This window comes from Canis lupus, chromosome 6, assembly GCF_011100685.1.
Source record: "Canis lupus familiaris isolate Mischka breed German Shepherd chromosome 6, alternate assembly UU_Cfam_GSD_1.0, whole genome shotgun sequence".
In the NCBI taxonomy this organism is placed as follows: domain Eukaryota; kingdom Metazoa; phylum Chordata; class Mammalia; order Carnivora; family Canidae; genus Canis; species Canis lupus.
In genome coordinates, this window is record NC_049227.1 from 10,171,102 (window position 1) to 10,198,475 (window position 27,374).

Genomic DNA, 27,374 nt, shown 5'->3' on the forward strand with positions numbered 1-27,374 from the left:
CCATCCAGGTGCCCCCATCCACTTATTTTAGATAGAGTGTGCAAGCACACATTAGTGGGGGGAGGGGCAGAGGGAGGGAATCCTCAAGCAGACTCCCTGCTGAGCACAGTGCCTGACACAGGGCTCAACCTCACAACCTCTGAGATCATGCAACTAGCATCTAATGTAAGGAAGTTAGAAGCTATCTCAAAAGTATGTGTGAAAGCATAAGGTCAGTGCGCTATACTTTACTCTTAGAAACATGTGTTACTAGAATGCAGCTTGCAACTAGATTATAAGAATTCCTAATCTTGATGAATTGACCATTTTATCATTATAGAATGTCCTTATGTATCTATGACACCCCTGTTCTTGAATTCTATTTTATCTGATATTAATATATCCACTACAGCTTTTTCATTAGTGTTTTCACTATGAATCTGTCTTTTGAACTTTCAACCTGTGTTTCTGTATTTAAAGTATGAGTCTTTTACATATAGTTGGGTCATGCTTCTTTATTCAGTCTCACAGTTTTATTTGGAGTGTCTCTTTTACATTTAATGTAATTATTGATATGGTTGAACTTAATTCTACCATTTTGCTACCTGTTTATGATTTGTCCCATCTGTGTCTTTTCCTCCTTTCCTGCTTTCTTTTGGGCTAAACATTTTTTAACATGTAATTTAATTCCTCTACTTGCATTATTTTTAATGGATATTCTATAGGAATTATAGTATCATCTATAATTTCTCATCATTTCCTTAGTATTATTATTCTTTGTCATATTACTTTTTTTTTTTAAGATTTTACTTATTTGACAGAGAACAAGTAGGGGAGGGGGGCAGAGGGAGAGAATGAGAGAAGCAGACTCCTCAGTGAGCAAGAAGCCCTACTCAGGGTTCTATCACAGGACTCAGAGATCATGACCTGAGTCGAAGGCAGATGATTAACCAACTGAGCCATCCAGGCACCCACCCCTCTTTGTCATATTCAATGTAGAAACACTTTTTACTTACCTTTCTTCCACTTACATCCCTTCAAATTCAGTATTAATTAGTACACACAACTAAATTATATTCTAATTTCAGGAAATTGTGAGATAGCAATTATACAGTTGGAGTCAAAAGTTTAACTCTTTGATGTTCCCTCCCAGTCACTCTGTCTCCACTCCTGATTTCTGGTCTTCCTCTTGTTTCTTTTGATTAATATTTGCCACCTTTGGGCCATGGGTAGCAAACACAATATATGATCCTCGTAAGCAGAAGTGGTTGAGAAAGCTGTAGCCAAGCTTAAAGGAGCACATTAGCAAGGGTGAGGGCCAGAGCAGATACTAACAGAAGTTAGTATCAGGCAGCACAATTCACACCAAGTCAGAAAAAAATTTTAAAAGGTCCAAACAAAAGGATCCAAAGTCAGGTAAAAGAAAAGATGACATTATATAATTAGAAAGAGAAAGAAAAGACAGAAACAAGGACACCAAGAGCTCCTGAGAGCTGAGGTAGATCACTATTATCCTTTTTTTTTTTTTTTAATTTATGATAGTCACACAGAGAGAGAGAGAGAGAGGCAGAGACACAGGCAGAGGGAGAAGCAGGCCCCATGCACCGGGAGCCCGACGTGGGATTCGATCCAGGGTCTCTAGGATTGCGCCCTGGGCCAAAGGCAGGCACCAAACCGCTGCGCCACCCAGGGATCCCCACTATTATCCTTTCAATTGCCTGTAGTGCTCCTACTTTACTGAGTTGATCCTTGTGCAGAAAGAGCCTAAATCAGTGGTTCCTAATTTTGGCTGCATATTGGAACCTGAGGAATTTTTAAATTCCTGATGTCGAGGCTGCACCCTAGTCCACATTTAATCTGAATCTCTGGTGCTGGGACCCAGGTACTTTTTTTCAAAGCTTCTCAGATTTCTGTGTACATCCAGGGTTAATAAACTCCAGTGTAAATGTTTGCAAGTGAACAAGTGGTGTGTAGGGACAGAGAAAAGGAGGATTTCCTACACTTAGAATTTTTTTCTCTTTATTTCCCTAGAGAAACTTCCTGGTGATTTTCCTTTTTAGGATCCTGATCCTCCCCACCTGGCTTCAGGTTGAAACTACTATTTACAGAGCAATTAGCCTCTGACAGCCCAGGTGGCTCAGCGGTTTAGCGCCAAGTCCCACATCGGGTTCCCTGCATGGAGCCTGCTTCTCCCTCTGCCTGTGTCTCTGCGCCTCTGTGTGTGTGTGTGTGTGTGTGTGTGTGTGTGTGTCTCATGAATAAATATTTAAAAAAAAAATAGGCTTAGCCTCGAGTACTGTTCAGTCTGCTCCTCTGATTAGTTTTTTTTAAGATTTTATTTATTTATTTATTCATGAGAGACACAGATAGAGGCAGAGACACAGGCAAAGGGAAAAGCAGCCTCCATGCAGGGAGCCCGATGTGGGACTCGATCCTGGGACACTAGGATCACGCCCTGGGCTGAAGGCAGGTGCTCAACCGCTGAGCCACCCAGACATCCGGTGTGATTAGTTTTTCTACTGATATCAGATGCTTAGCTCCTAAGGCTGTTTCTCTGACTAAACCAGACTTTCTCTTGTGTTTCTCTAGGATTTCTCTTCACTGCTTCACTTTCTGGGGTTTGTTACTGTACCTCTTGTCCTCTTCCCATAACTAATAACCTTTCAAGGAAGAGAGCTATCTTTCTGCATTACACAGCCTCATATGTTTTTGTAGTATACCTTGTAATTAGAACAGGTCTGAACAATAAGGAGAGAATACATAATTTTCAGCCTTTCTTTTCTTTTTTAAGTCAACTCTATGCCTGACATGGGGCTTGAACGCACAACCCACAGATCAAGAGTTGCATGCTCTACCGAGCCACCTGGGTTCCCAGAGACTACATAATTATTTTAATAATTTACTGCATTCTATTCATCATGAATTTCTTTATGTTGATGAAAGGCTGAATGCACCCTGAAGGTTTTCTCACATTTCTTACATTTGTAGTGTTTTTCTCCTGTATGGGTTTTCTGGTGTTGAATAAGAGATGAACTCTGGCTGAAAGCTCTGTCACAATCATTGCATTTATATGGTTTCTCTCCAGTATGAGTTCTCAGATGCTTTGTAAGAGATGAGCTCTGGCTGAAGGCCTTCTTGCATTCTTTACATTTGTAAGGTTTCTCACCAGTATGAATTCTCTGATGTCTTACAAGAGCTGAGCGATCACTGAAGGCTTTCCCACATTCGTTACATTTGTAAGGTTTCTCCCCAGTATGGGTTCCTTGATGTTGAATAAGAGCTGAACAGTAGCTGAAAGCTTTCCCACATTCACTGCATTCATAGGGCTTTTCCCCTGTATGAATTCTCTGATGTTGAGTGAGGCCTGACCTGTCACTAAAGGCTTTCCCACATTCTGTACATCCATAAGGTTTTTCTCCAGTATGAACCCTCTGATGTTTAATAAGGGATGAGGTATCATTGAAAGCTTTTCCACATTCCTTGCATTTATAGGGTTTCTCTCCAGTGTGGATTCTGTGATGTTGAATTAGATATGTGCTTTGGTTGAAGGCCTTCCCACATTCATTGCACTCATAGGGCTTTTCTCCAGTATGAATGATATGATGTTGAATGAGGGCTGATCGATGACTGAAGGCCTTCCCACACTCGTTACACTCATAGGGTTTCTCTCCAGTGTGGATTCTCTGATGCTGAATAAGTGATGAGCTCCGGCTGAAGGCTTTCCCACACTCTTTACAAACATAAGGTTTCTCTCCAGTATGAATTCTCTGATGTAGAATAAAGGCTGAGTAGTAACTGAAGGACTTCCCACATTCATTGCACTTCCAAGGCTTTTTCACTAAGTAAATGTTGTGATGTTTAATTGGGTTTGAGCTTTCCCCAGTTTGATTACAATTCTCCACAGAGTTTTTCTTGCATTTAATTACGACTTGCCTTAAATCTTTCTTCTGATTTCCTTGCTGTCTTTCTAATGTGCCTTCACATTGCCAGGCTTCCATCAATCTGGAGTCCCAGGACTCATCCTTTTTAAGTCTCTCCATGATCAGCTCTCTTTCAGGTGACTCTTCTTCATAAAGTCCCTGCTTTGAAAAGGATTCTTTAGCTTCAGGTATAGATTCGGAATCTGAAATCAATAAAAAGTACAAGTCTTTGTGTGCTCTGGGGTGAGAGAAAAAAACTGCTGAGTTGGCAAGAGGGAAAAAAAAATGATGCTTGTTAAGTTTGTTTATTAGAATGTTTTCAGAAAGTGCCTCCTGGGAATGTCTGAGGAGGTTCCAGGGACTAATAGAGATGGGAGAATGGCTAGTACAAGGCACAGTAAGAGAACAATGAGGATGCTGCACCTAAAAGAATGGAAAACAGTGGACTAGTCAGGAAGGAAGATAAGCAGTGGGGCTAAGAATAAATGTTAATAAAAAATATCTGAGGAAGAGTGAAAAGATGAAAACACAAGTTGAGATTGGGCAGTTTTTAAAAAGTACAAGACAAAAAAAATTACTTACAATAATCACCCAGAAATAGCCACTTTTGACTTTTTTAAATAGTTCCCATCGGTCCTTTTTTTTTTTTTTTTAAAGAGAGCAGGGTCAGCCAGTGGAGAGGCAGAGAGAGAGAGAGAGAGAATTTTTTTTTAAAGACTTTATTTATTCATGAGAGACACAGAGAGAAAGGCAGAAACATAGGCAGAGGGAGAAGTAGGCTCCCATGCAGGGAGCCTGATGTGGGACTCGATCCCGGGACTCGGGATCATGCCCTGAGCCAAAGGCAGACACTCAACCACTGAGCCACCCAGGCATCCCACCCAGTGGATTCTTTTCATTCCTTGTTTAGATTGGCCCCTCAACAGCACTTGACAGTGGTGACCACGCATCCCTCCTAACAACATTCCCACCCCCATCTTTCCCCAAACTTTATTCAGATATAATTGGCAGATGTTCTTTCTTAACTTCTGTGATTCTAAGCTGTCCAGGTTTTACTCCTGCTATTTATTTAGAGCTTTTTCTGTTTCTTCTTCTTAAATGTTGATGCTTCTTGGTATACAGTCTAGGCTCTCCTTTTTTGCCCCTCCCCATTCTCCACTACACTGTCTCCATTAAAGACTTCATCTAGTCCATGGTATTAGTTGCTTCTTTTAGAAAATTGAAATATATTTGACATAAAACACTGTATAAGTTTAAGGTACACAACATGCTACTTTGATGTGTTTATATACTGTAATATGATGCTGATGTATTGATAGTTAGCACCTCAATTATATTACATAATTATTATTTCTATTTTTTTATTTCTATTTTGTGATGGGAATAATTAAAATCTAGTCATTAGCAAGTTTGATGATTATAATATAATATTGTTATCTGTGTTGACTCTACTGTGCATTAAATCTCTGGGATTTAGGGATCCCTAGGTGGCGCAGCGGTTTGGCGCCTGCCTTTGGCCCAGGGCGCGATCCTGGAGACCCGGGATCGAATCCCACGTCGGGCTCCCGGTGCATGGAGCCTGCTTCTCCCTCTGCCTGTGTCTCTGCCTCTCTGTCTCTCTCTGTGACTATCATAAATAAAAAAAAATAAATAAAATAAATAAATAAATAAATCTCTGGGATTTATTTGTTTACTAGTTGCAGTTGCCTTCTATATATCAATGATTTCCAATTCTTATCTCCAGCTTAGTTCTGATCCCACACCCATATATCCAACTATTTACTTCTGTCCCCTACACCATATAATCCAATTATTTACTTAGTTATATATCCAACTAGCCAACTACATGTATCCACTTGGAAATCTCAAATTCAGTATATCCATACCTTAATTCATCTTATCCCTCAATCTGTGTATTTCCCAGCTTTCATCATCTATATGTCACCACCATCATTCTTTTTTTTTTTTTTTTCAAATTTTTTATTTATTTATGATAGTCACAGAGAGAGAGAGAGGAGGCAGAGACACAGGCAGAGGGAGAAGCAGGCTCCATGCACCGGGAACCCGACATGGGATTCGATCCCGGGTATCCGGGATCGTGCCCTGGGCCAAAGGCAGGCGCCAGACCGCTGCGCCACCCAGGGATCCCCCATCATTCTTATTAATAAAAAGACACTAATATAAGAATATGAACTCCACCACCAAAAGGTCTTTTTCTGAGGGCAGGTAATTTTCTTTGGTTCACTGATATTTCTCAGGGCCTATCATAGTTCTGGTAAAGAAAAAGTATATGCATGAAATCGATGTTGTATGGGGGTGCCTGGGTGGCTCAGTCAGTTAAGTGTCTGCCTTTGGCTCAGGTCATGATCTCAGGGTCCTGGGATTGAGCCCCACATCAGGCTCCCTGCCCAGTGGGGAATCTGCTTCCCCTCTCTCTTTGCTCCTCTCCTCCATTCATGCTCTCTCTCTCTCAAATAAATAAACACAATCTTTAAAAAGAAAAAAAAAAAAGAAATAGATGTATGCACTGAGCTGGCTGCAAATAATACAAGCAGTGAACAAATCTGGAGAGTAATAAGCCTTTCTTAAGATCCTTTTATCCCATTATAGAAACATACCAATATTTGATCAAAATATATCCTAATGCTGCCATAATTTTCAGAAGTTGAAAATCTCATGGTAACCTAAAGTTTAATATATGCTATGAACTAGGGATGCCTGGGTAGCTCAGTGATTGAGTGTCTGCCTTCGGCTCAGGTCATGATCCCGGAGTCCTGTGATCAAGTCCCACATCGGGCTCCCCAATGGCAGCCTGCTTCTCCCTCAACTTGTTCTCTGCCTCTCTGTGTCTCTCATGAATAAATAAATAAAATCTTAAAAAAATATATATATATATATATGCTATGAACTATAATAATATCAGGAAATATCTAATGTTTATTATGTATAAGCTACTGTTTTAAAAAATTAAATATATGAATACATCTAATCCTCACAAAACTCCAAAAAGCTTTTCTAGCTTAAAGTCTGAAAACGGAGAATCATACTAAGCTTTTCCCTCTACACTACCAACCAAAACAAATAAATCACCAAGTTTTATGGATTATACTTCCCAAATCTCTCTCATTCATTCTGTATTTCCTCTCCCCATTATTACCACCCCAATTCAGTTACCATCATCTCTCCCCTAACTCAATGGAGCTAATTGTATCCTTTCTCAATGCATCCTTCTCCAATCAAATCTGATTGTATAAACCATAGAGTAATGAATGGAAACAGACTCAATGATTACCCAGATATAAAGGAACTTGAAGTAACTATGATTAATATATAAAAGTAAAAGTCTCCAGTGGAAAAGAAGGACAACATGCTTTAACAGTTGAGGAATGTTAGCAAAGAGATACAAACTATAAAAGTCAAATGAAAATGCTAAAGATGAAAAACTGGTAATGGAGATTAATGTCTTTGATGAACGCATCAGTAAAGTCAACAAAGCTAAGAATCAGTAAACTTTCAAATAGGTCAAAATAAACTACCCAAACTAAAGCATAAAGAGCATAAAAGAGTGAAAAACCTAACAAACCAGAAGAGACCATCTGAGAGCTGCGGGACAATATCTAATGCTCTAAATCCATGTAATTGGAATCCTGGAAGGAGAAGAGACAGAGAGAATAGGCAGAAACAGTACTTGATGAGTTAATGGCTGATAATATTCCACAACTAATGAAAGGTATCAAACCAAAAATCCAAGGAAGTTCAGAGAACCCTAAGCGGAATGAAACATGCACATGCATGTGCATACACCCCCCCTACACACACACACACCTCTAAATACATTGTATGCAAACTGTTGAAAACCAAGATAAAGAGGAAATCTTAAAAACAGCCATAGAGGGCAGCCCCCGTGGCACAGCAGTTTAGAGCCGCCGGCAGCCTGGTGTGTGATCCTGGAGACCAGGGATTGAGTCCCACATCAGGCTCCCTGCATGGAGCCTGCTTCTCCCTCTGCCTGTGTCTCTGCCTCTCTCTCTCTCTCTCTCTGTGTGTCTCTATGAATAAATAAATAAAATCTTTAAAAAAAAAAAAAAAAAACAGCCGGGGCAGCCCGGGTGGCTCGGCGGTTTAGCACCTGCCTTCAGCCTAGGGTGTGATCCTGGAGACCCGGGACTAAGTCCCATGTCGGGCTCCCTGCATGGAGCCTGCTTCTCCCTCTGCCTGTGTCTCTGCCTCTCTCTGTGTGTCTCTCATGAATAAGTAAATAAAAAAAAAAAATCTTAAAAAAAAAAAGCCATAGAAAAGAAACACTACAGAAGAGCAAAAATAAAAATTACACAAACTTTGTCACAAATTATGTAAGCCAGAAGACAATCAAGGGACACATTTAAATTGCTGAAAGAAAGAAAAAAAACCTCTGTCCCTAAGAATTCTATATTCAGTGAAAATATAATTTCATTTTCAAAAGGGAAGATAAAAGGGGTGCCTCACTGGCTCAGTCAGAAGAGCATGTGCCTCCTGATTTTGGAGTTGTGGGTTCAAGCCCCACATTGGGTGTTGAGATTACTTAAAAATAAAATGGAATGGAAAGGAAGGGAAAGGAAAGGGAAAGGGAAAAGGAAAGGAGGAAGGAAGAAAGATAGAAAGATGAAAGTTATTTTTTCAGCCAAGCAAAAGCTGAGAGAATTCATTACCAGTAGGTGTGCACTATAAGAAATGTGCTTATAGGCAGAAGGTAATTTATATAAGTCAAGAACTTGTATATACACCAGGGGTCAGCATGTTATGGCCCATGGGGCAACCAAACTGACCCACCACAGGCCAAATCTGGCCACTCCCACTTTTTACAAATTGTTTATGGCTGCCTCTATGCTACAATAGCAAAGTTAAATAACTGCAAGAAAGAATATGGCCCATCAAGCAAAAAATATTTACCATCTGGTCCTTTATAGAGAAGTTTGCCAACCCCTGATCTATATATAAAATGAATAGTATTTGCAATAGCATAATGAAAATACCCAACCAAAAAACAGAAAAAGAAAAATGAACGAGGAAAAGATGGAACAAATAGAAAACAACTAGATATATGTGAGATTTAAATCCAACTGTACCAATAGTTAATTTATTTTTTTTTTTTTTTTAAAGATTTTTTTTAAATTTATTTATTCATGATAGTCACAGAGAGAGAGAGAGAGAGGCAGAGACACAGGCAGAGGGAGAAGCAGGCTCCATGCACCGGGGGCCCGACGTGGGACTCGATCCCGGGTCTCCAGGATCGCGCCCTGGGCCAAAGGCAGGCGCCAAACCGCTGCGCCACCCAGGGATCCCCCAATAGTTAATTTAAATGTAAATGACCTAAACACAGCAATTGAAAACTCCAGAAATTGTTGGCATGTGTTTAAAAACCAGACCCAATTCTATGCTGTCCACAAGAAACTTACTTTAAGTAGGTTTTTAAAAATGGGGGATCCCTGGGTGGTGCAGCGGTTTGGCGCCTGCCTTTGGCCCAGGGCGCGATCCTGGAGACCCGGGATCGAATCCCACATCGGGCTCCCGGTGCATGGAGCCTGCTTCTCCCTCTGCCTATGTCTCTGCCTCTCTCTCTCTCACACTGTGTGCTTATCATAAATAAAAAAAAAAAAAAGAAATTAAAATAAGAGCAAATTAGATCTAAAGTTAGCAAAGGGGAAAAAATTAATTGTTAAAATCTTAGGAAGACTAATAAAATTAAAACAGAGAAGATACAGATTACCAATATAAGGAATGAAAGATGGTAAATCACTACGACGGCTCACTCAAGAAGAAACGGATCATCCGAATGGTCCTATATCTATCAAGGGACCTTCCAATAAAGCAAACTCAAGACCCAGAGAGCTTGACTAGACTAAGCTTTTGATATTTTTTTTAAGATTTATTTATTTATTCATAGAGAGAGAGAGGCAGAGACACAGGCAGAGGGAGAAGCAGGCTCCACGCAGGAAGCCCGACGTGGGACTCGACCCCAGGGTCCCCAGGAACACACCCCGGGCTGCAGGAGGTGCCAAACCGCTGTGCCACCGGGGCTGCCCTAAGCTTTTGATATTATATCTAATAAAATGGTTCTTCTACCTTTTATTTTTTATTTTATTTTATTAAGATTTCATTTATTTATTCATGAGAGACAGAGAGAGAGAGAGAGAGAGAGAGAGAGAGAAAGGCAGAGACATAGGCAGAGGAAGAAGCAGGCTCCTTGCACCGGGAGCCCAACGTGGGATTCGATCCCAGGTCTCCAGGATCCCTGGGCCAAAGGCAGGCGCTAAACCACTGCGCCACCCAGGGATCCCCCAGTACCATTTGTTGAAAAGATTCTCCTTTTAACATTGAATTGATTTTGCATCTTTGTCAGAAATTTGTGTGGGTCTACTTCTGGGCCATCTGTTCTGTTCCATTGATTTACATCTATCCTTTCATCATACCACACTGTTTTGATTACTAAAGCTTTACAAATCTTTAAACCAATGTAATGGGGCACCTGGGTGGCTCAGTCAATTGGGTGTCTGCCTTCAGTTCAGGTCTTAATCCTGGAGTCCCAGAATCAAGCCCCAAGTCCGGCTTCCTGCTCAGTGGAAGGAGGAAGCTCCTTCTTCCCCCTGCTCATGCTCAGTCTACTCTCTCTAATAAATGAGTGAAATCTTAAATAATAATGATGATGATGATGATGATGATTTAAGGAAGTACACTGTAAAAAAAAAAAAAAAAACACGAAACAGTGTAATGAAGCTGGCCTTTTTCAATACCAAAAACAGTGAACTTTTACTTGGCAAAAGAGAAAAGGAGCCAATTCTGAGCCCAGAGTGATCAGGGATCTCCTAGGGGATTAGGGCCCTCTGGATCTTAAGCAAAACTATGGCATTTTAGACGCCCTTAGTTATAGAGAAGCTTATGTCCCAGTAAGCAGTTCGCATTAAAAATTAACTTCCTGGGATTCCTGGGTGGTGCAGCGGTTTGGCACCTGCCTTTGGCCCAGGGTGCAATCCTGGAGACCCAGGATCGAATCCCACGTTGGGCTCCTGGTGCATGGAGCCTGCTTCTCTCTCTGCCTCTCTCTCTCTCTCTCTCTCTCTCTGTGATTATCATAAATAAATAAGAAATTAAAAAATACTTTAAAAAAAAATTAACTTCCTTACCCCAAAATACCAGGCTCCCACAATTCTCCACTTTCATATCCATGCCCATGTACCTTTGGGCAGAATTCAGCTGTTCTTCTTCCACCTGAGTTAAGTCCATTTCCTCATCCTTGACTGTCACCAATTCCTGGAAGAACAAGCACACTATTATAGGACTTAGGGAAGAGAACAATCTATAAGAAGAAGATTTTTTTTAATCTAAAGGTTAAGCCTTTATTTTATGGAACAGTCTACAATTTCTATGTTAAGGAAAATAATAATAGCTCACATTTATAATCTATCGTCTATGTTCCAAGTCCTCTGAACTACCTCTTGTAATGATAACTATATGAAGTAAGTACTCTTATTAACATTATTCACAGATATGAGGTCCAGATCTGAGATTTGGACCCAGGCAGTCTGATTCCAAAGCTATACTCTTTCTTTTAAATGTAAAATAAAATATACTAGTTTCAAGTATACAACATGGTGATTTGACATCAAAGCTGTACTCTTAACTGTATGTTTCTGTCTTTTACATATTATACTAAATAAATCTAATGTAAACTAACCACTGAATGACAACCAAATGTTAATTACTAATTGTACTTAGTTGTTGTAGATGGGATAAATCTCAGATATGTAATTTATACTGATTTCTAGAATATTCAGAGATTTTATAGAAATTCTGCTTGATATTGTGATTGTATACAGATAGCCATCCTGTTCTAACAGAGGCTACTTCTTTCTCTGTACTTAGGGCTATGACTTTTAGATTTATTTAGTTATCCTTTAGTAACTACAGTTGTTCTGAATGAATGGATTTATTGATTGTAAACTGAAAATGATCAACTGTTCTTTATACTCTGTTATATTGACAGTAATATCGGTGTATTTTGTTGATCATACTTAACCGGAGAATGCTTTGTGAGAAAACCAATAGAATATAGTAGTTGAGGGGCATCTGGATGGCACAGTCGATTAAGCATCCTGGTTTCAGCTCAGGTCATGATCTCAGAGCCCTGATCTGAGTCATGAGATCAAGCCTCACATTGGGCTCCACACTCAGCATGGAGTCTCCTTAAGATTTTCTCTCTCCCTCTACCCCTACCCCCACTATAGTGCTCTCTCTAAAACAAATAAATAAATCTTAAAAAAAAAAAAAAAGAATATGTGGTTAAGAGGCATAAGATTTAGGATCAGACATACCTGGGTTCTGATTAGTGTTCAACTACCTTATGATTCTGAGGAAGTTACTGTTAGCCTCAGTTTTGGAGTTTATTTTCAAGTAATCTCTATACCCAATGTGGAACTTGAACTTAGAACCCCAAGATCAAGAGTCGCATGCTCCACTGACTGATCCAGCCAGGCACCTCTGTGAGCCTCAGTTTTACTATGAAATAGGCATCATCCCTAACTCACATGATTTTTTGTTTAAAATAAATGAAGTAACATTTGAAAAGTGGCTCTAAATGTTAGAGTTCCCCATAGCTCAGTCATTAGACATCTCTCTCCATCCATTCTCACATACCTATAAGCAATGTTATTGTGCCCATATTCTTTTTAAAAATCCTAAAAAACACACACACACACACACACACACACACAAAAAAAAAAAAAAAAACCCTCTTCGGTCCTCTCCTTTAAAGTAGAACTCTCCAAAATACTTGTTGGTAGTCCCTGCCTCCAATTTCTCTCCTATTCTCTCCTGAATCCTTTCTAGTCAGACTTTCATTCCTGCCGTTCCATGAAATTGTTCTTGGAAGTCACCAATGATCTTCATATTTTTAAATACAACAATCAATTCTCAGGCCTCATCACACTTGACTTAGCAGCAGCATTTAACACACCTAATCGCTCCCTGCTTCTTGAAACTCTCCCATTGGTTATCAGGATGCCATACTTTCAACTTCTCCCTACCCCACTGGCCACATCTTATCAGTCTGTTTTGCTGGTTCCTCTTCATCTCCCTGACCACTAAGATTTGAAGAGCTATAGGGCTCAGTAATAAAATTTCAACTCTTCTCTATTCCCTCAGTGATCACAGTTTCACAGTTTATAATGCCACTCACACAGATTACTCCCAAATTCAATGCTCAAGCTGGAGCTCTCCCCAGACTTCCAAGTCTTCAAGGAAATATTACCTTGGTTCAGTTCTCTAGTTGGGATTGCTGTGGATCTCTAAAGAAAATGAAAAAAGGAAACAACACACCATGAAGACCTAGCTAAGATTTCAGAGGAGGGAACTCAAACTTGCCTGGAACTCCACAGGAAGGAGTCCAACAGTAGGTTCCATTTCTTCTGTGTTCGCTTTTTGGGGCAGAGAAGCATCCTCTGTAGTAATGGCTGGAAGGACTAGGGGGATAAAAAGCCACAAAGGAAGTAAACTCTATTCAATAGACAAAAGCTATCATAAACCAGCTAAATTATATACACAAGCCCCACTCAACCTAACTCAGAAAGGTAGGATGAGGATAAAGATGATAAAGTGAAAACACACTGCCCAAAAAACTAAATTGTAGACCCACAATACATCAACCTTTTGGAATCATCTAACAAGGAGTAGAAAAGCATCACCTATCTTTTATCACAAAAGCAAGCAAGATGAAATAGTCTCTCTTCTTCAGCTATTTCTTTTTCTTTTTCTTTTTCTTTTATTCATGAGAGACACAGAGAGAGAGAGAGAGGCAGAGACACAGGCAGAGGGAGAAGCAGGCTCTATGCAGGGAGCCTGACATGGGACTCGATCCCGAGTCTCCAGGATCAGGCCCTGGGCTGAAGGCAGGCTGCAGCTATTTCTATAATGCTTACCTTCTTCCTCAGCTTCAATGGTCAGATAATCCATGATGAGCTTCTCTTTTTTGTCCTGTTACTGCTATGACTTCCTCTTTAGTCACGGTTTCAGATGAGAGATAAACACGGGTTTTTCAGCAATACATAATCTGCTTCTTTGTGTAAACCATTCAACTCTACTCTGAAGCTCTGGAGAGAGATTTTTGAGGTTAGGCTCGCCATCCTCTGGAAATGGTTCCTACTCCCTGGAGCATCTCTCTCTCTCTCCTCCTAGGAGGCTTACTCCTATGCATTTAAGTCCTAGGGCCTCAGAAGTAATTCCTCTTTGCTTGAAACCTTAATATTTAGGCTAAATTAGTCCCCACAGCTGAAGACCATTCTCTAGAGTACTGAGATCAGTCACTACATGCCATACCAGGACAAAACCAGAAAAGAAGCAGGGCAGTGAACTGTGAGCCTCACACCTAGTTCCAGCCTGTGCAGAAATTCCCAAGACCCTAAAGCACATAGCTGACCATAAGGTGGTCTATGATTATGGTAGCAGTAACTACAAGCAGGGCTCCGACAATTGGTTCATCCTTATGATTCATGAAGACAGGCAGCTGGTAGATGGGGCCCTTATACAGCAGCTGATTCCCCACCTGCTCTTTTTTAAAGACCCTGAAAATGTACACACCCAGGATTCTCTTCCATGGTCAGAGCGAGAACAAAAGACTTCAGTAATTAGTAACAACTGACAGACAAGATGGGTTCCCTTCTGTCAAGGGAGAAAAAGTAAACTTTTAATCAGGCTGACTGACCACGAGGCACAAAACCAGTCAGTACAGCCTCAGGTGACAAGCTGGCACAAAGTCCAACAAAATTTGCAAAAAAAAAAAAAAAAAAAAGACGCCTGCAGCACAAACTGTTGAATGGCTGCCACATCCTGAAACCGTTTTGTCACTCTGTACCTGAGCACCTGATATTCGTGGTTTGGGACTTGAGCCCGACTAGTCCTTGTAAAGGGCATGGAATTTGTGGTTAGTGCCTATTTAACTCTGAACCTAATCTTTCCTCTTTAGAGTGTACTATAGGTTTGCAGTCGAAGGTTGCATCTCCCAGGTTTGCAAACTGCCCGGGAACAAAGCTTTTCCCTGGCTCTGACCAAATCTTCGCATTCCAGGCGCGCGTGTGCGGTCAACCCTATGCATTGGCCCCAAAAAGAGAGAGAGAGAAAGTGAGTGAGTGTGTGTGTGTGTGTGTACTCAACCCTTTGTATTGGCCCCAAATACAGGCAGGCCCCAAAACTCTGATAAAGCAAAGCACAGAAGGGCAATGAGTAAGACACGGACCACATTTTTTTTGTGTGTCCCAGAAGTTAAGAACATTAAGGGACTTAGTAGACGGGCAGGTTGAAGGCCAAAACCCACGAAAGGTTCTCTAGCTCCCCGCACCCCGCACTCCGCACTCCCGCTCCCAGAATCCCCCGGTCGGCCACGCCTCCTTCAAGTTCCCGGACTCCATCTCCCAGCGGGCTTAGCGGCAAGCGTACTTCCGGGATGCCTAGTGTCTCAGCGCTGAACCCACAAACCCAGCTCGCCTCCCAGCGAGAGAGAAGAGGGAGCAGTTCGTAGAGCTCTGGAGAGTAGGCCCGGGTCGCGCAGACAGGGCCCAGCCCTCTTCCCGCCGGGGCCGGAACCTGAGAGCGTGGCCCGGGTTGCTGCGGGAGGCAGTGGAGCGGCACCCACGGATCGGCGGGGCGTGGAGACCCGCGCCTAGGGCCCAGCTTACGCTTACCTCTTTCTGGACACAGTGCGGACTCCGCTCCGGCCACAGGGCAGGTCCCCGCGGGGCTGCGCTCTGGGAGAGACGGGAGGGGCGGACGGAGTCCCTTTCCGGGCCCGCGGAGCTGCGGGGAAACAAAAGGCTCGAGCCCGAGGCTCCGTCTGGAGTCGCATCTGCGCACTTGGAGGCGACCGCGCCGGGTCGGGGGTCCCGGCGGAAGGACTTCACTTCCCAGAGGGCTCGAGGACATCGGTGCCGTCCTGGGTGGCGTCTCCCGAGCCAGGGGAGAAAAGTGCAGGGCTTCTGTATCATCCTTTAGATGGAGATAATATCCCATCTGATAGGTCTCCTTTCTGAATAAAATGAGAAACTGTCGTTTATAAGCTTCTGGAGCGGGTTAAGCGTCTGACGTCAGCTCAGGTCAGGATCTCAGGGTCCTGCTACTGAGCACCCCCATCGGGTTCCTGCTCAGCAGGAGTCCGCTTCCCCCTCTCTCTCAGTCCCTCCCCCTGCTCAGGCTCTGCCTCCCAAAAAAGCTTTTAACAAAATTAAAAGGTCCAAATATTATCAGTGTCTGATTAATTGGTGGTGGTGTGTGAGTCTGTTACACAGTCTTAGTGTTGCTCAATCCTACAATAAAGCCCCAAATCTGTAAACCGAGTACTGGTGATTTTATTGAAAGCATTCTGGCTGATAAAACCATAGGCAGAAAAAAAAAAAAAAAAAAAACACACACACACTATAGGCAGGGTTGAGAAGCTATTGTCCTAATTGATGAGATACAAAAGAAAAAACATATAGGAATGAGTTCAGGAGGAAAAGTTAGACGTGAGAAAGAGGCGAGGACAGAAATTGGCTTTGAAACAGCAAATTGTGCACACCCGGAGTTTATGAACATTGGTCCTGGAAGGTCCGCTGCTCCCCTTGAGCCAAAGAACAACTGGATGAGGATGAAAGATACTCTTCTGCTCTGCGTGGAAACACCTGGTCTATAGCTCCAGTTCTATTCTTAAAAATCGAGGAGAAACCAATTGTCATTCCAGTCCACATTACCAAAGTCACCTGAATAGTCTCTCCACATCTAATCTTGCTTCTCAATACATGCTATTTAAAAATTAAGTCTGTTGATGTCACTCTCCTCAGAACCCTTCAGTAACTTCCCTATACCCTGAAATAGACATAAACTCCTTAGCACAGTTTATAAAACCCTGCATCGGGGCATCTGGGTGGCTCAGTTGAACATCTGGATCTCAGTTCAGGTCTTGAACTCAGAGTCCTGAGTTCAAGCTCAGCATTGGGCTCTAGCCTGAATATGGAACCTACTTTTTTTTTTTTTTTATGATAGGCACACAGTGAGAGAGAGAGAGGCAGAGACACAGGCAGAGGGAGAAGCAGGCTCCATGCACCGGGAGCCTGACGTGGGATTCGATCCTGGCTCTCCAGGATCGCGCCCTGGGCCAAAGGCAGGCGCTAAACCGCTGCGCCACCCTGGGATCCCCTGGAACCTACTTTTTAAATTTGGTAAATTAAAATAATAAAGTAAAATATAAAGACCAGCTAAACTGAAATTCTTTTTTTAATTTTTAAATTTTTTTTATTTTTTTTAACTGTGAAATTCTAATAAGGGTGACTAAACACATCTTTCTGTCATGTGCTGGTCAGATAACATACAATACTACTATTGTTCATAAAGACTTACAAATGAGTGAAAGCACTTCTCAGCTTGAATCTGAAAATCAGGCAGGGAACACACGATTTACCAGCTACTCAGAAATAATCCAGGAATGGTCACAATATTATGAAAGGCAGACTTTACTGTTTTCCCTGATTCTAATTTGTTAGAATTAGGTTTTTTACATTTTTATTTCTCTGATATCCAGAAGTACCTTAAAATTTTTGTTGGCCAGGTGCCTCTAGTGCATAGTCATCACACCTGTGGCAGTACACAGGCACGCCAGAATGGGTATCAGAAGAAAATCCCAGAGACAATAATGGAGCATACTTAAGAGTTGCCAAATTACCAATACTATTGGTGGCAAGAAAAATAATACCAGATGAAAAATCATGGGTGCAAACAACATTGAGTGGAAAAATGATTCAGAAGAATGGGATTCTGAAGGTGAAGAACTTAGCAATGCTGTCATCATTTTACTTTCCTTTTTATCTGAGTACAAAAGTCATTATATCACTTAAGAATACATGATTAAAATTATATCTAAGCTCCCCCTCCCCGCCCCCGCGCGCGCGCTGGCCGTGCCGGGTCCAAAAAAAAAAAAAAAAGAAAAAAAATTATATCTAAGTAAGTCAAAAAGGAACCTATTAGTAATATGAAATAAGTAAAGTGAGGGCAGCCCCGGTGGTGCAGTGGTTTGGCCGCCTCTAGCCTGGGGTGTGATCCTGGAGACCCGCGATCTGGTCCCACGTCGGGCTCCCTGCATGGAGCCTGCTTCTCCCTCTGCCTGTGTCTCTGCCTCTCTCTCTCTCTCTCTCTCTCTCTCTCTCTCTGTGACTATCATAAATAAATTAAAAAAAAATAAAAAGTATTATAACTTCGGCAGTGTTTCTTTATTGGTTAACACAGAAAATAATGCTGCATCATTTAACTTCATGGCACCTTAGAATGGGTGGAACGCTTCAAGTTGTTTACTACTATTTTGTGAGCTGTAAAATGAAAAATTCTGAAATAAGTCATCTCAAATACCTCTTCTTGTTCTGTGGTTTGGTGCTCCTTTGTGTTAAAGCCTGGATTTCAGGGCTGGTGGTGGGCATTGTCAAGCAATCTAAATCAAGGATGCCTGGGTAGCCCAGTTGGTTAAGCATCCAACTCTTGGTCTCAGCTGGGGTCTTGATCTCAGGGTCATGAGTTCAATCCCTGCATTGGGATCTATGCTGGACAGGGAACCTACATAGAAACAACAAGAGACTTGGATCCATTATTTAAGATCATTATTATTCCACTTGCTGCTCAAGAAAAAGATATAATTTTGAATCTTCAGATCCCAACTGACTTGACTAAGACTGTACTATGCAAACGGAATAAATGAAGTAAGCATCTGAAAAACAAACTTAGAGGCAACAAGGGCCCAGAGCACAGGAAAGAATGTTCCGAGCCCTCAGGGATGCCTTTCTTCTTCCTTTCCAGCTGGGGTTATTAGGCTACATTTGTCTCTTTCCCCAGGAATTTCTTTTACACTCAAACACTATGCTTTTCTGGAAAAGAGTTTGTTTGCCTCCATCCTTGAAATTCAAAATTAGCTCCAATAAACCCACTAGTGGCTCCTACAGGAGCCAGAAATCCTAAACCAAAAATAATAATAATAATAAAATAAATTAAATTAAAATAAATAAATCCTAAACCAGGGCACTTGATATGAGAGTGTTTGAGCTTTCTTGAGCTCAGATTGCTCCAGGTGCAGAGCTCCCTTCAAATTCTCAGAGGAACCAGGGGCACCGGAGTGGCTCAGTCAGTTAGGTATCTGACTCTAGATTTTGGCTCAGATCATGATCTCAGGGTCATGGGATCAGCTGCATCAGGATTCTCCCCCAGCTCCTGCTCATTCTCTCTTTCAAATAAATAAATAAAATATTAAACAAAAACAATCAATATCATGAAACACAAAGGCAGGCTGAGAAATGTACCATGTCAAAGGAAACTAAAAACACATGAAAATTAATTGTGATGCATAATCTTAGATTGGAAGCTGAATTAGAAAAAAATTTATAAAATACATTACTGGGACAATTTGTAAAATCTAAATATGTTGTATATATTAGATATTCTTATGTATTAATGTTAAATTTGCAAGATTTGGTCATTTTACAGTGGTTATATAAGAGAATACTTCTGTTCTTTAGCATAATATATACTTAAATTTAGTGTGATGCATGCTAAAATGTTTAGGAGTTTAAAGGTGTTGATGTTGCAACTTTCAAATGATTTGCAAAAATAATAATAGCACAAATTATATGTATATATGTGTTTGGATTTACAAACCTCTATAAAAAAATGTGACAGAGGGCAGCCCCTGTGGCGCAGCGGTTTAGCGCCACCAGCAGCCTGGGGTGTGATCCTAGAGACTGGGATCGAGTCCCACCTCGGGCTCCCGCATGGAGCCTGCTTCTCCCTCTGCCTGTGTGTGTGTGTGTGTGTGTGTGTGTGTGTGTGTGTCTCTATGAGTAAATAAAATCTCTTTTTAAAAAGTGACAGAATGTTTTAAAAAACAATAAATGTAGGTGGGGAGAATACGAGAATTCCAGGATCCCTGGGTGGCGCAGCGGTTTGGCGCCTGCCTTTGGCCCAGGGCGCGATCCTGGAGACCCGGGATCGAATCCCACGTCGGGCTCCCGGTGCATGGAGCCTGCTTCTCCCTCTGCCTGTGTCTCTGCCTCTCTCCTTCTCTATCATAAATAAATAAAAAAGAAAATTCAAGAACTACATCCTCAGCATAATAAGTTTTGAATCAATATCGCAGTTTTTTTTTTTTAACCACAACGTTCAGAGGTTCTTTTTTTTTTTTTTTAAGATTTTATTTACTTATTTTAGAGAGACAACAGGAGCAGGAGGGGCAGAGAGAAAGAATCTCAAGCAGACTCCACGCTGAGCACGGAGCCCCACGCATTACTCATCCCAGGAACCTGAAATCATGACCTGAGGCGAAGGCAGGAGCTTAACCTCCCGCGTCACCCAGGCGCCCCCTGTTGAGGGGCTGAGAGGAAGCGCAAACCCTGAAAAGTTACGGGTGGTGGGGGAGGGGTAGCAACACATTTTCTTCAAGGTGACACAAATATCAACCAGGGACGTTGCGCCATGCCCATCTAACGACCCAATTAAAAAAAAAAAAAAAGAAAACAAACAAAAAAACCAAACCCTACTCTTCACACCAGAGTGAATTCATTAACGAAGGCTACTCGCGCCCTATTTTACTGTCCTCTCTGAAGCATAGTCCTGATAAGGATAAGAACAGAACGACCTACATGTCGGCTTCTGTGGGGTCCCCGCCCCCTCCGGGTCATCCTCACCCTTCAGCTGAACTGCCGGTCCTTTGCTGAGTTGTTCACGAGAAGTGCCCTTGGACTAAAAAAAAAGTCAGAGAAAGCCCGAGGCGGGGAGGTAGCGGGCCGCCCCTTATTTTGTTTCGTTTTACTACCGAATCGAATCAATTCGGGCCGCTAAACAGAAAAGCCACAGCCGTGACCCCGACGTGATTCGAACACGCAACCTTCTGATCTGGAGTCAGACGCGCTACCGTTGCGCCACGAGGTCCTGCACGCTGCACGGTTTTTGTCGTTTAGAAGGACTTGGGTTTCAGCAGGTGTCAGGTGCAGGGTTCAGTTGTCCCCCCTCCCCCCACCCCGCCCGTGTTTTGACTTGGGATTGACTCTGAGCTCTTTGTCCCTAATAGAACCGAGCTATTCAAAGCAAAATGCAAATGTGGGTGAAGCCAGCGAGGAGCTCCGGGCGCGGAGGGTACTCGTGGGCAGGATTTGGGAAGCCCACCTCCCCAGGGGTCTTAGGGAGCGAGGTATGGGAAGCGTCTGTGGAAAATGCCAGTCGCAGCTCCCAGGGGGCAGGGGTGGGGGCGTCAGGGATCCGGGTTGTGTTCAGTCTGAGCCTTTCCGTACGCGGAGCAACGCGAGAATTTGCACCCCAGTTACGCCTGTGGAGGAAGACTATTTCCGCTTCCCAAAAGGGACACTTAGAAGTTTTATTTTTTGCTTTAAAAAAAATTAACACATATGCGTTGTAGAAATCTCATCAGATACGAATGCAAACAAAAACAAAACTAGGATATGGGGTGTTGAGCACCTGCAGACACCAGGCTCTGTACATCTTGCCACCTGATGTGATATTTTGGGTTAAAGAACAGGGGATCAGAGAAGGGAGAGTAATGCTTTGTGGCTGGGATGTGGAGCATGACTGTAGATAATACAATTTCGGTAGCAGCGCTCTGCTCATTGATGGTGCTGAGTGAATGGAGCAGAGCTGGCATCAGGGAGATTCTGGACGCAGAAGCCATGTGACAGCCAGGTGTCCCCGACTTGGGCATCATAAAGGTTTTCTGGGTGAAATATCAAGACTGATCTCTCCATATCCTTGCTGGTGTAACAGGAAACCTTCCTCTTCTGAGTTTTAGGACACAGCACACAATGAGGATTTTGAGTTGAGAACAAAGAATTCCCAGTCAAGACTAGTGCTGTTGGGGACGATTTCAACTTAAGACTTGAGGTCTCTGGTTCAATGCTGCCTTTCAGCATGTGCCTTACTTTTTTCTACATATCCAGGCCTGCTGGAAGACATTGAGAAGGTTCCATGTCGTTTATAGACGAGCACTCACAGCAAAGCTTCCACTGTAGATGCTGCAGTGAATTTGCTGCAGCAACAGAAGAACCAGCCTTCACTCTGCCAGCATTTCTAAGAGCCAAACTGAGCCACTAAAAGTTGCAACGAGAAAAAAGGTACCTCTTTATTGTTTCAATAATATATTTTATTTTTCAAATACAACACATGATACTAGTCTTAATCTGAGGATATAGAGTTATGGAATGTAAAGGATCTATAGATCTATGTCCTTTTTTAAAAAAAGATTTTATATATTCATGAGAGACACACAGAGAGAGGCAGAGACATAGGTAGAGGGAGAAGCGGGCTCCATGCAAGAAGCCCAATGCGGGACTGGATCCCGGAACTCTGGGATCACGTCCTGAGTCAAAGGCACATGCTCCACCACTGAGCCACCCAGTCATCCTGGTCTATATCCTTTTAATGGGAATAGATTTTAAAGTAACAACAATAGGAGTGCCAGGCTGGTTCAGTGGTAGAGCATGCAGCTCTTGATCTCAGGGCTGTTAAGTTTGAGCCCCACACTGGGTGTAGAAAAAGACTTAAAAATAAAATCTTAAAAAAAATTAAGGTAACAGAACAGTTAAGAGAGCACCTCCAAGACACAGACTTGGAGATCATCTCTATGTCTGAAATTTGGGATTCTCCCAAAGCTCCAACCAGAATGTATGGATTTCTATTTCTCCCAGGGAAACTCCTAATACTGAATGCCCTCCCAGGAAGGGATCAACTGGGGGCTTTGCTCCAGATTGAGGTTGGCAGCTTTACTCCCACCTTGACAGCTCTTTGTGGCCTCAGATGATTCAGGGGTATCGGTAGCAGAGATGCTGTTACTCTTTCGTTCTAATAATCTTACATTAAAAGAAGAGGGAAAAGGGTAAATGTGTTAAAACAAACAATTCTTTTTTTACTCAACAATCTCAATGAAAAACTGCTACCATTGAATTCTCAAAAATCCCATTCTTATTCAAGAAAAACCATAATCCTTCCCTGGGTGTGTCCTGGGGAGGCTGGGCTCTGCCATTTACCAAGCAGCTTGGTGCCAGCACCTATGGGTTAAGTTTTTGGGAGGCTTATTAGGACATAAATGAAGCACCTTAAATATAGCTCAGATTTAAAACACACCCTCTGCCCTAAAATATGGTTGAAGTAGGGACCTCCAGACGAATAGCCCAACCTTGCCCCGCAAGAGCTCAGATTTGACCTCTATGCCCACGTGGCAGGATCAGACTCCTTGCCTTGTTCTTGATTTTAAAGAGAAACAATCCAGTATTTCACCTTGATGTATGGTTTTCATATAGGTTTTTCATAGTTTACATGAAAAGGGTCTTGAAGACTTTGGGATCAATTTTCAGGAGTTTTCTGGGAATTTAATACATGCTTACTTTAAAAAGCAAGGTGTGGGGGCTCCAGGGTGGCTCAGTCAGTTAAGCATCTGCCTTTGGCTCAGGTCATGATCCTGAACAGGGAGCCTGTTTCTCCCTCTTCCTCTGCCTGCCGCTCCCCCTGCTTGTGCTCGCTCTCTTTCTCTGTCAAATAAATAAATAAAATCTTTTTTTTTTAAAAGATTTATTTATTTATGATAGACATAGAGAGAGAGAGAGGCAGAGACACAGGAGGAGGGAGAAGCAGGCCCATGCCGGGAGCCTGACGTGGGACTCGATCCCAGGACTCCAGGATCGCGCCCTGGGCCAAAGGCAGACGCTAAACCGCTGCACCACCCAGGGATCCCCAATAAATAAAATCTTAAAAAAAAAAAAAAAAAGAAAAGGTAAGAAGTAAGGTATGATTCCTCCAGGGGGTTCTGCTGATACTCCGCATAGAGCCAAGAGTGAGGGGCAATGGGAACCAGCTGAAGGTTAGTAGGGCTCTTATGATCCATTTACTGTAAGACCCTTTCCTCAACTGAAGGAGATTCTGATCACTGAGGTGAAGTTTGTTCTCCCTAATGTAGGAACAAGAGAAGGGGGACCTCTCTCACCCCTTATATGCCCTGTCACTGCTTAACATTGCCCATGATGGACCCCCAGAGAGTGGCACAAAACACTGACTCTATTCAACCTCCATCACTGACCTTGGATGTGACCTCACATCACAAATTGCATTGATCCCCACTCCCCAACCATATTAGACGCCTCCAAACCCTCATAACTCAACCTCTCATCCCCGAATTAATCTCAACAGAAGGTCTCAAGCACTCTCTTACAGACCTGTAGTCACTGATGCCTGCAGGCCCAATCTTCAGACCCTGAATTCCTGTTGCTTTCACTGGCCAGTTTCCAAGATTCGCCCATCTGCCTACTCCCAGCATATCCTGCAGGTCAGAATCCACTGCTCCTTCCTCTTCCCCTCAGGACTCTTTAAGACTTTTGAGCCTTTACTGGACTCAGTGGTGAGTCAGAGGTGAAGAGTATTGAACAGGATTGATGATCACAGCAACAGGCACTTTAGTAGTAAATGTTCCCCAAATGAACTGAGTGAAAAAGCTTCTTGGAAAGAGGAGCTTCATTTATCTGTAAAATTGTGATTCTAAGATCTTCTGTCAAGGTGTTTTAAGAATTAAAGAAGATAATGCGATGTATAGCAGGGTGACTATTGTTACTAATACTGTATTGTATATTTGAAGTTGCTGAGAGAGTAGATCCTAAAAGTTCTCATCACAAGAAAAGGTTGTGTGTGTGGTGTTGGATATTAACGGGATGTACTGTGGTGATTGTGGGACCCAGGAAATTGAACAAAATCCCCTACCCCTGGACAAGCAGAGCAGGACTGACTCTATTTTGGGCTGCACCCGCCTTGTGCTGACCTGCTTATTACTTAGGGCACTGCCCCGCCCTAATCAAAGACCAGGACACATCCTAATGGGAAATCCGGCTCAGTGGACCAGCATGACTGTGCAACTTTCTGCGTATCCCATTGGCCACTGGCCCCTATAAAGTTGCTAAGCCTCTTAGTCTCGGGGTCCAAGTCCCTGCTCCGCTGCGTCGGGTATACTTGGACCCAGGCTCCAGCTTGTAAATAAACCCTCGTGTGATTGCATCGGTGTCAGCTCCTTGGCGGTTTCTCGGATTCGCGATCTTGGGCACAGCAGTGATCATTTTGCAAATAGCATATATCAAATCATTTTGTTGTACACTTAAAGCTGATATAATGCTATATGTTAAAATTAATTACTTAAAGAAGATAATTCTAACATAACATTTAAGTGGAATACTTGCTATGGGCCACTTGCCTATCCTAAGTATGTTACATTATTAATCTTCTTACATACTCTCTCTGTGGTAGACATTGTTATTATGAATCCCACTTTTCTGGAGAGGAAATGGAAAGACAGAGACTAAGGAAATTGCCCAAAGTGATTTATCTAAGATGCAACAGCCCTGGGAAGAACTCGCTCAGCTTTTCCTTTATTGCCCAGTTAGGCAGAGTTTTGAGTGAACAAGCTCCCTCCACAACTTAGATGGATCAGTTATCCTGGGTCATTCTTGGAGGTGAAAACTTCAAATCCTTCCCTATGTCAATGAAGATTATCTCTAAGAGGACACCTTGTTTTAGGGTGGAGGTGTTTGTACAAGTAGTACCACAGAACTAGTGATTCGCTCTTTTTTTCCTGCACATGTATTCTTTTTTACTGACATATAACATTGAATCAGTTTAAGATACATGATATAACGATTTGATATATGTATACATTGTCCTGCTCCATTCTTTTATAGACATACATTTTATTCAGTTTCCCACATAGCTGCTCAGCGCCAACTACACCCAATGCCATGTTATGAGCTATGAAGTGTAACTGTCAGGAACAATCCTGAGACTTCCCACAATGAAAAACATAGAATTTTGAATAAAAACGCAGTTCTTACCTCGTGGTTAGGTTTCCTTCATGGGGTTCTGAAATTGTATTAATGGTGTCTGCACCGGAACGCACTTGCAGCTGGACCTGTCCTGGGGAGTACATCTCTGGAATAAGCTGAACCCCTCACTCGTCCATTAACTGAAACCTTGGCTTGTGAATGTATAAAATCCTAGCTCTGGCCCTAGGCCCTCCACCCTCCACCCGAGGGAGTGGCCATCACAGCGCTTCCCTCCGGCCCCTCTCTGGGGCCTTCCAGGCTCAGGCGGCGCCTACGTCCCCCACGCGGCCCAGGTGGCGGGCACTAAGGAGGGGACGCAGATGCCACCGGCTCCTCCTTCCCTCGTGCTGGTAAGCCCCCCACGGGCGGCAGTCTCCACTGCTCCCCGCCCCGGCTCTCCAATTCACGCGGCAGTTCCAGGGCCTCCCCAGAAGACCAGCGCTGCCCGCCCCCAGGCTCTCCCCCTCCCAGCTGCGACCTCAGATCGGACCCTCGGACCCGACCCCGACCGGGCACGTGCTGAGTTCAAACCAACAGCTCAGTGACAGACGAGGGCTCCCTGGGCGAATTCAGCGGAGAAGTCCTAAGTAGGGAGGACGCCCCGCCCCGCCTCGCCCCCGCCCCGCATTGGGTCGGGAAGTTCTGCTGCTCCCTGCGCCACTGGTGGGGGCTCAGATCCCACCAAGGAAGGCCCATCCCGGGAGGGTTGGAGTTATAGACCTAGGTGCGAGGCCAGGGCCTCCCCCCACTCCGGTTGCTCCGGACCAGGGGCCCAAAGCTGGGGGTACGCTGTGTCTAAGGCTCAGTTATACCCCAGACACCGTCTTTGGTCAACAAGCTCCCTAAGGAATAATTAGTTAATTAATTAACTCTCTTTGAAGAGGGTTCAAGGACGCAGGAAACCATTTCAAGGCAGAAGAGGAAGGGATTCTGGAGAATCGCCTGGGAGACTCAACCCTCACGCCCCCGGGGAGTTCTGGCGGGGCTTGCCTAGCGGTGGAAGGAGCCTGCGGGGAGCCGACCGCTGAAGGTGGGCCGGGGGCGCGCTTCTACCTGCCCAGTGCAGGGATCTGCTCCCGGGAGGCTGGGACCGTGGGGCGCAGGGGAGGGGAGGGTGGAAGAGAACTTAGCTGCTCCCCTCCTCCTGGGGAAGAATGTTACAGTCCCGAACACGGGTGATCGCCACATCTCGATCGATGACTGTCGGGGAGCTCTCTTCCCACTTTGCGCATCGATTGCCCCTTCTCAATCCTCGCGCTGGCGCCCAGAAGTCTAGGCTGTGGGGTGGCCCCTCCCAAGACGCAGCCACTTACCCATCTCCCTTTCCCCGGATGCGGGGCGGAGAGGGGAGCAGACTATCACCTGTGGGCTAAAATCACCCAAACTGAGGATGGGAAGTGGGTTCCACTGCAAAGGGAGCACGTGCACAGGGGCAAGAGCGACGCTGCCTCCGCACCTGGCTGGTCTTGAAATCTGTTTGTTTGTTCCTGGGTTTGTTTGTTTGTATTCTCTCCACCCAGGAGGGGCTGGAATCCCCGTCCCCGAGATTCAGAGTTGCATGCTCCTCTGACTGAGCCAGCCA

General features: G+C 43.4%; 2 protein-coding genes, 3 long non-coding RNA genes and 1 other non-coding gene across 10 annotated transcripts in view; 2 read left to right on the forward strand and 4 right to left on the reverse strand.

The window, feature by feature from the left end:
* Positions 1–768: 768 nt before the first annotated feature.
* Positions 769–16,103, reverse strand: LOC102153308 (zinc finger protein OZF). Of its 4 annotated transcripts, none has more exons than XM_038539409.1 (5): positions 15,608–16,096; positions 13,850–14,020; positions 13,296–13,393; positions 11,060–11,186; positions 769–4,102 (listed from the first exon to the last, which is right to left on the reverse strand). In XM_038539409.1, the coding sequence occupies exons 2-5, from the start codon at positions 13,881–13,883 to the stop codon at positions 2,889–2,891; spliced, it is 1,473 nt and encodes a 490-aa protein (XP_038395337.1). In that variant the 5' UTR covers positions 13,884–14,020; positions 15,608–16,096; the 3' UTR covers positions 769–2,888. The 4 variants fall into 4 exon arrangements, with proteins under 4 accessions (XP_038395337.1, XP_038395338.1, XP_038395340.1 ...); XM_038539412.1 differs by having other exon boundaries at positions 4,030–4,102; positions 11,113–11,186; positions 15,608–16,103; XM_038539411.1 differs by lacking the exon at positions 769–4,102 and adding an exon at positions 4,115–4,322 and having other exon boundaries at positions 15,608–16,102.
* Positions 16,104–16,267: 164 nt separating this feature from the next.
* LOC111096212 lies at positions 16,268–20,837 on the reverse strand. 2 transcript variants are annotated; one of them, XR_005360575.1, is made up of 3 exons: positions 20,615–20,837; positions 18,297–18,497; positions 16,268–16,603 (listed from the first exon to the last, which is right to left on the reverse strand). It is a non-coding gene; the product is annotated as an uncharacterized LOC111096212 (long non-coding RNA). The 2 variants fall into 2 exon arrangements; XR_005360574.1 differs by having other exon boundaries at positions 20,570–20,837.
* TRNAW-CCA lies at positions 20,787–20,858 on the reverse strand. Its single transcript has one exon. It is a non-coding gene; the product is annotated as a tRNA-Trp (tRNA).
* Positions 20,859–20,941: 83 nt separating this feature from the next.
* Positions 20,942–23,428, forward strand: LOC111096214. Its single transcript, XR_005360579.1, has 3 exons — positions 20,942–21,117; positions 21,878–22,051; positions 22,625–23,428. It is a non-coding gene; the product is annotated as an uncharacterized LOC111096214 (long non-coding RNA).
* Positions 21,287–26,357, reverse strand: LOC106558884. The gene is made up of 3 exons (XR_005360573.1): positions 25,802–26,357; positions 22,710–22,786; positions 21,287–22,027 (listed from the first exon to the last, which is right to left on the reverse strand). It is a non-coding gene; the product is annotated as an uncharacterized LOC106558884 (long non-coding RNA).
* ATP5J2 (ATP synthase, H+ transporting, mitochondrial Fo complex, subunit F2) overlaps positions 26,030–27,374 on the forward strand; it is a 57,742-nt gene continuing 56,397 nt past the window's right edge. The window contains exons 1-2 of the mRNA XM_038539374.1: positions 26,030–26,142; positions 26,674–26,822. The gene's annotated coding sequence lies outside the window, so the exon portion shown is untranslated. The remainder of the gene's footprint in view (positions 26,143–26,673; positions 26,823–27,374) is intronic.